The sequence below is a fragment of the Oryzias latipes genome, chromosome 12 (assembly GCF_002234675.1).
Source record: "Oryzias latipes chromosome 12, ASM223467v1".
Classification (NCBI taxonomy): domain Eukaryota; kingdom Metazoa; phylum Chordata; class Actinopteri; order Beloniformes; family Adrianichthyidae; genus Oryzias; species Oryzias latipes.
This window is the reverse complement of record NC_019870.2, coordinates 15871266-15879533: the sequence shown is the minus strand read 5'-3', so window position 1 is coordinate 15879533 and position 8268 is coordinate 15871266. Positions and strand designations below refer to the sequence as shown.

At 39.4% G+C, this 8268-nt stretch overlaps 1 protein-coding gene across 2 annotated transcripts; it reads right to left on the bottom strand.

Annotated features, from left to right (window-relative positions):
* Positions 1 to 52: 52 nt before the first annotated feature.
* cdc37l1 (cell division cycle 37 like 1) lies at positions 53 to 6841 on the bottom strand. 2 transcript variants are annotated; one of them, XM_004074840.4, is made up of 7 exons: positions 6500 to 6841; positions 5505 to 5804; positions 5298 to 5391; positions 4488 to 4603; positions 3759 to 3881; positions 3417 to 3587; positions 53 to 1189 (listed from the first exon to the last, which is right to left on the bottom strand). In XM_004074840.4, exons 1-7 carry the CDS (start codon positions 6602 to 6604, stop codon positions 1073 to 1075), a joined length of 1026 nt encoding a protein of 341 aa, XP_004074888.1. In that variant the 5' UTR covers positions 6605 to 6841; the 3' UTR covers positions 53 to 1072. The 2 variants fall into 2 exon arrangements, with proteins under 2 accessions (XP_004074888.1, XP_011480194.1); XM_011481892.3 differs by having other exon boundaries at positions 53 to 1192; positions 6500 to 6838.
* Between the last annotated feature and the right edge of the window lie 1427 nt (positions 6842 to 8268).

Below are 8268 nucleotides of genomic sequence, written 5' to 3'. Positions count from 1 at the left end.
CCTGTAAAACCTAATCTAGCTGATCAATTTCACAAAAATGGGGACTAATGGAGCAAAATGAAAGTCCTTCATTCACATTTAGTTCCACATCTGCATCATTATCCCACGAAACACAAAGCAGGACCTTAGACATGCACTGTCATTTGTTTTACAACAACCCACTGATCTAGCACTGTAGAACACAAAGGAGTGAACATCACTTTTGTGCATTGCAGGTGATAAACATCAGTAAAACAGTTTCTGCCCATCTCAGCTCTTGACTGAAGATGCTTTATAGTGACGGGAAGCAGACTTTGTGTAGCCAACACCCGTTTTTTTTTCCCCATTCAAGCTTTAAACATTCAAGACACAGCAGCAGTTTTAAGGCCACACTGACAATTATTCTGCCTTTGTCAGATAAAATGCTTGGGGAAGCACACATTGGAACATTTATTGAAAATCAGACAAAAGGAACTTAAGATGTGAATGAGGCATGGCATAGAAAGTACAGGAAGTTTGGCCACGTTGTCTCTGAGCGTAATTAGCTTTTCTGCATGTTAGCATTGGATTGTAGCATGAATAAGTACACTCATACCTGTTCAAACATGATCAGACGTTTCTAGGAATATACTTTTCATAGTCTGAATGAAATGATTGACATTTCCAAAACAACAAACACCCTTAACCGATCCACCATGCTTCTATACGCCTGATCAGACCAGAGCTGCTCCTCTGGGGACGTTTCTGCTTCCTGACTCACTTTGTTTTGTGGTTTCTAGATAAATCATGCAACCATTTATTTTTGCATTTTAGCGAGCACATGTCTGTGCTTCAGGCTTAATCACTTCAAGCAGGAAAAAACATCTGTGAAGCAAGTTGGCCAACAGAAAACACAGCAGTGAGCATCTCAGAGGCCAGCCGCGCGCACAAGGCAACAATGAAGAAACCTTTGACTTGAGGAAAACATTTCTTGGCTTTCTGGCGTTTTACTGCAGAATGCAGCATGAAGACAGAGCGCGTGTCCCTTTTGTTCTTGCAATGAAGACTTTGAACTGCTCCTACGTGTGGAGAGAACTGCTGATGGTGCAATTCCTTAAGAGATCTCCATCATTCTGGTGTCCTCGGCCTCTGTACTCTCTTCCTTTGTCCATCTCCCCGTGTTTGTCCAAAGTCCAGCCTCTAAGCAGTGCTTCCTGTTATACTCTGCCACCTGCTGGAGGAAGAGAGAATAGTTGTTAGATGACTTCCATTTGAACTCTCACAGGCATGTGGCGACACACCCCTGTGTGTTCCTGGGCAGTTCTTACAGCTGGACATTAAAACCATAAATGAAAAGAGGATCACTTTCAGTTTGAACAGACTTGAACCTCCTTAAGGAATGGAGTGTTTTTCACTAAACGGAAAGCCATTTGGCAGGCTGTGGGGCCAGCGGAGGGGAGGTGGCCCCATTCCTTCACAAAAGACCTTCAAATTGCAGTCATCTAAACACACATTCCTGCTTTGAAACTCATCCTCTTTTTCAGTAAAGATAGGATACCAAAATTAGGTTTGATCTTTTTTATGAACAATGCAGTTTGGGGGTTATGCTGGAGACTCACACAGACATGCTGGACCTCCACTTATACCCAATTACTATTAGAATGATCGCATTTAACAGTCTGACAGACTAAATAAATCAAATCCTTGTTATTTAAGCCAATCAGCCATTAGAAGTTACACTAAGCTTCTATTCATCTTTCATTTAATCTAAATCAACCTTTTCTCTTTTAAATAAAACTTTTTGATGTGTTAATGCCATAAAATGTACTTTCAAAAACAGATTAGGCTTTAACTTCTGAAATATCAATTGGCATTTCATGTATTTCTAACCCATTTTATTTTCACTTCATAACCAAGTTCAAGTCACTCGTCTAAATGGCGGTTTCAAGGACGATACGGACGCTTTAAGCCAGGGGTCTGCAACCTGAACCTCTCAAAGAGACATTTGGATCAGTTTCCCACTGAGATGCAAGCACAGGGAGCCGCAACAGTATGTGTGTTAGAAAAAAGGTTTTTGCCGACATATCACGATAGTTCGTTTGGCAATACAGTAATCCCCCGCCCATTCGCGGTTTAATATTCGCGCCGTGCCCATTCGCAGGTGGCCGCGGATGACGTGACGTCACAAGCATGAGGCGCAGAACAGCGCTCATTCCGCGAATTTTGAAAAACGATTTTCTCTGTACTTTACTGTAAAGTATTGTTTACGCGTTTAAGATGCCATCCAAACGCCCTGCATCATCTCCAGCTTCTGGAAATGAACCCAAACGGCAGAAAAAGGTTCTGACTCTGCAGAGGCTCTGGCTCTGGCAGTTTTAAAACGGCGTCAATTATTCGCGGATTTTCGTTATTCACGGGGGGTGAGGGACGTAACCGCCGCGAATACGGGGGGATTACTGTACTTGTATTGATTCAAAATGCTGTGAGGATATTTATATAATTATTTGTATTCTTTATGAGCGTGATGTTTCCTTTGATCTTTTGTCCATTTTCCACAACCTTGAATTGACTTTTTTCGTCTTTCAAAACAAATTCACTTTGATGCAGACTCGGTTTTTTTTCTCTAAATCCAGTAAACCAAATAAATTATATTCATTTTATGGATGACAACCATGTTTTGCTTCTGGAATCATAAGCAGTGGGTCTAAACCCCGCCCCCGCCTCTCTACCTGTTCGTTGTTTTCCCCCGCTTGCAATCGCCCCCACCCTCCAGCGTGTTCTATACAGACAGCGCAACATATGATCATCGTGGCAGCAAGGTGACAGGATAATGGGGGCGTCCCAACGCAAATTTAATTTTAAGCGGAAATAGGCGGTTTTAGTCTAGGGGGAAAAAAAAGGCTTTTTTGGGCGTTCATGTGTCCCCTAAGAGATCGCCACTGACTGCTTTTCCAGAAAAACTTTCCATCCCATTACAGACTCTGGTCGGCGTTCACATCTGCAGACACGCCCCCTCCGCTTTCACGCTGCTCTCTTCCTCCTGCCAGCTCGCTCTACTCGACGGTGTTAAAGACACTACGGCAATGTGAGAACATGATAGTTATTTTACAAAAACACAGAGCTGCTGCACAGGGATGAAAGAGCCAGTTGCCGACCCCTGCTTTAGGCTGAAGCCTGGTCTCATTAGGGACTGGCGAGGAGAGACTGACACAAACAGAGTGCATGGAGTTTGGACTAGCATGCAAGTCTGCCAGAACGAGAATAACAGGCTTTCTGGCCAGAAAATGTAAGAGTTTTAGGAAATAAACCAGTCCTTCCATGTGTCAAATCGTTGTAATCCATAAAACACTAAGTGGTTAAATGTTGGACCATAAATAACTACTCTGCAGTGCCACCTAGCAGTTACTCCATGCAGCTACAAGCCTGAACAGCGCTCAGTATCAAACTGCAGGACGTACTTGAGGAGAGAAGGCGTTTGGTTCTTTGAAGTCAACTCTGTGGTTTTGGCTAGTGTTTGTTTGCTCAGTGCTGGAACCATCGTTTCTGCTCTTCACTTTGTAGTCTCGTACTCTCTGTGTGAAGGCTTCAAGTTCCGTATGGAAGACTTCCAGGTACACATCCTGTCCATCCTGCAAAGACGAGGAAAATAATGTGAAGGTGAGCGTAAAACCCATGTCAAAAGATTAGACATTTCCACTTTTTCCAAGAAAGAAAAAATTGAGTTGTATTGCAACAAAAGCTAGATAGAAAAAAGCACCTTAAAAAACTGATGGGTGCTTATCTGATGGTTTGGATCTTACTTTGGCTTTGTGGAAGAATTGTCTGAAGCAGCCTCGTGGATCCTGCTGGGAGTTTGAGGCCATCTCCAGTATGAACTGCATGACCACAGCCTGGTGAGCCACCTGCTCCATCAACGCCTCCTTCTGCAGGACAAAGACTCAACTTTAGTTAAGCTGCTTGTTAAAAGAAGCAATGAAATTTATCTCTGATCAGATTAGGACTCTAATGAAAAACTCATATCTCAACTCCTGAGGTGCCTTCCTAAATAATAATGAACAAATGCTTTTCTTTAGATGACCCGTTAAATAATTAGTGCAAGAAATTAAAGCAGCAATTTTTGTTCTTGCAGATAATTAGTTAAGTTGAACTGTAACGTTGTTCCTCTTTGATTTGAATTTGATTTGAAATGGTTTATTTCAAGCAATTAAGTAGAAATAATACACAACAGCAATATAATCATCAGTTATACATTCATACAGTAACTAATCAAACTTAGGACAATTAGACATATTAATAAATATTGCTTGAAAGGGAGTGGAAGGAAGCGAATTTATATAATCCCACCCCGTTATACTTTAACCATTTTATTACATGATTTATCAATATCCGGTTCCCGGTTTTTATCAGACAGAATTAAAAATCATAAGATGCTGTGTAACCCGGAACCGGAACTCTTGCTATGCATGTAGCTAGTTTAAGGCCAGAACAGAGAGATTGAATCAACTTGGTGTAGTTTCTGCAGCACAGACCCCTTCCTGCTGAAGTCTGATGCACCACAGAATAAGGAAGTTGGCCGTTTCCTCACAGATGAGCTGCGGCATGTCTGACAGAAATCGCTGGCTGTCGTCCCATCGCCGTAACATACCTGGAAACACCATTTAAGTCTTTAAAGAACCGCATGGGTTACAGCAGCTTTGAAGAACTGAAAAATTTCATTTTTCCCCCCATTCATAAAACGTTAATTTAGCCATTTTTTGAATATCCTGGTAAAAAAAAAAAAAAAAAAAAAAACTTTTAAAAACTTAAAATAAACTTAAAATACGTCAGCATTTCCGATTTTTAAAGCCATTTTGAAAAGTAAAAAACGTACATGATTTTATTACTGTTATATTTTCAAGTTAAACTAAAACTAATTTTAAAAATCTGTAACAAGCTTAAGACTAAACCGATTGGACAGTAGGTCTGTGGGGAAATACCCACGCATCCTTATACATTTGGAAAAAAAGTCTGTTTTGGGCCTATCAGAAGTTTAAAAATGTTTTTAAAATTAGATATATATTACATGCTGCAAGTAGCAAATATTTTTTGAACAAATGAATGCACATTTACAAGTTTTACAGCATTTCTTCACAAAAGGAATGTATTTTTACATGGTGACTAACATTCTTTATACATGACTAGACCAAAAGTTAAGAAAAGAAAGTTCTAACTTTTTGGGTTCAGTAGTTCTAACTGCAACCCTATAAAAAGAAGACACCTATACATCATCATCAGATTAGATCGTCTGCAGGGAAAGATAAATCTAATACTTTATGGAAATGATGTGGTGTGTAACTTACCAAAATGCCTGAGCTCTTGTTCATACTTCTGTAGAAATGTTTTGCACTTGTCCTGATCCATTTCTACAGTCTGAGATGGAATATTGATAATACTCTGGAAAATATAAATAGTAAGTGAACATGTATATAATTGTGTGACAATAAAATTAAAAAGATGTCATGTGAAGCATCATACTTGGTGTTAAGCTCAATTCATTTTAACTCTACCTTGTCGAAAACATCCCAGCTTCCTGTAGCACTCAGCACAGGACTATAACTAGGTTCCTGACCCCCCAGCATTTGCTCCTTGCGACGCCACTCCTCCTCATTTTGTGAGAGTTCTGTGGGGCAAACCATGGTTCTTGCTCGCTCTTGTTCCATGGACTCAGAGCTGTGGACCCCTAAAGAACATAACTGGTCCTGCGCTTCTGCCAATCTCCAACTGGAAAAGATGGAGGCCTTCACACAGTGCTCCTGGCTCTGACACAGCGACGCCATGGCACCGTCACAGAGGTGTGGGGAGGGGGCCTGTGGGGAGATTTCCATGGAAGGACATGTCAGAAGGACATGACGTTTTAAAGGTGACCGACAAAACAGATCGCTGATAAAAGGGAAATATTTAAAATTATAAGTGCAAATGTACAACTGACACTGCAGTGTAACTAGTATTAGAGATGTTATTTATGTATGTTTGGAACATACTGAATTAAAGGGCTGCAATAGGCTTTTATTTTGTTAAATCTACAGTTTCAGCCATGTAAGGAGATGATAGTCTTCACCATGACCACTGAAGTCACAGAAGACAGTAATGGGGACACTGGACCTTCAATTGAACCAAAATACCCCCAAATATATATATTTTAAAAGAAAAATTAAAACCAATTACTTGTTTTAGGCCTGCTCTTCAGAGATTTAATAAAATGCTAAATAAATGGCTGCTAGCTTAGCTAGCTAACTAGAAAACACCTTCACAGTCGAATAAACTAATCTTAAGCTAACTTTATGTGGCGTCAAACCAATTTTTATTAAAAACAAAACATTTCTCATAATATTTAAGACTTAATAATAAAAATCTAATGTATAAAGCTGAAAACACAACAACTATGCATAGAGCGGTGAACTTTGAGTAAGGCTTACTTAAGCGAAACAGTTAGCTAGTTAGCATGCACGTTTCACTGTGTAAAGTATTCTATACAGCAAACACAGTACGTTTGAACAATTACCTGTTGGTGAGGACAGCCTCCGCTACACGATCTGGCCGTGGAAACGTGATCACAGCCGGACTCTCTGTTGGGGCGAAGTGAGGCGCCGTGGCCCGGCCACTCCATAACTGCTAAGTAAGTATCTCTGGCTTGCTAGTACAGCTTCCGTTGGACCTGCGTTTATGGAGGGAGATGCAGTCCGGCCCTTTTTATTTTAATTATTCCCTAACGGCTCTGTGATATGAATACTGGTGAGGAAAGCCGAAGGAACAAATTCGGAGTGGGGTTAATGATGCGGCGCGCCGTTATGACAACATTCCCAACAATAACAACACTCTGTTCCAACTGTCCCAGTCAGGTCCGGTTTTAAGGGATGACGCATAGGTCACGTGGTTGTCTTTCTTATCACGTGACAAGGTCTCAACGTTCCGCCGAGTTCGAGTAAATTCCCCCATAAGTTACACAATTTTTCATTGTGAGGTTTTGTTTCGCCAAGATGTTTTGTGTATTCTTTACAACTTTGTGATGATTGTTGACAAATATATTGTAAATAAGGGTCCGTGTTTAAAAGTGTTTTAGTTTCCACCTGCAGTCAGGTACATATCAGAAAGGAATTGTGAAAACAGGATTGGTGGAATTAAGTTTTATGTCTGAATTCCTGAATGACATTGAAAAATATATTATAAACATTTAAATAAATAAAGTAAACCAGACAGACTCACGTTTTTACAAACACACAAGTAACCTATTGTAAAATAGCGACATTTTAAATTGATTAATATTAAATTTAAGATTAACAATTGAACAGGCTTACATGTAAAAACTTGGGTAAATAAATTAACTAGTTATAACTTCTCACACACTACCTGTGTGAGACAGAAATGTTTGGAAAAAAAAAGGTAAAGAATCTCCCAAAAATAATCCTACATTCCTGACCAATGCCACTGGTGCAGCAGTGAGTTGGAACAGCAAATACATATTTGAGTTTAATTTTCATTATTACTTTTGACAAGCATGACAAAATTGTGAAAATTTTTGTTCAAATTTCAACCCACTAGAATGTTGGTTACTTTGAAGACATTCCTTTGCTGTCTTGAATAAGAATCAGAAAGGCCATCTAACCTGAAAATAGCGTACAGAAGCTTTGCAGTAGCCAAAGAGAAATTAAACTGAGTGTTTAAAACAATATTTCCCTGGACTTTCATAGGTGATGTTGTTTAAACTAACTCGCAGACTTTTCCAGGGAAAGTCAAATATTTATTTGAGAGTTTTGAGCACTTTTCTTCATATGCAAAAGCAATATCAGAAGAATTACAGGGTTTTAATTTAGCACGACTTTTAAAAAAAATTACATTTAATGCTGTATTGTAATCTACACAATGTACACTACATATGCAGTATTTTTTGGTGCGATATTTTTCTTTAATGTTAGAGCCAGTGCAGTATTATGAATAGTGGATGATAAAGATTTAATACTCTTTCTGATTTTCACAGTTTTGCAGTACTACAGTCTTGACCACCATTTTCACTTATTTTTTTGGACGATGAGAGTGTATCTAGCCTTTTACTGCTGTGACATAGAAATTCTGTCTGTCTGTTCGTCCGTCCGTCTTTTAATTTACTTCTACAGATTTTGCTTAAAAGAAGATTAAAAAACGCATGCACCGAATACCTTTAAAAAGTAATTACCTCCCATTCTAATTCTGTTAAACCTCAGCACAGTTTTAAATGTGCCATGTCTTTTAATGGTTCTTGTAGCAAAAAACACCAACACATTTTTGTTTGTTTGA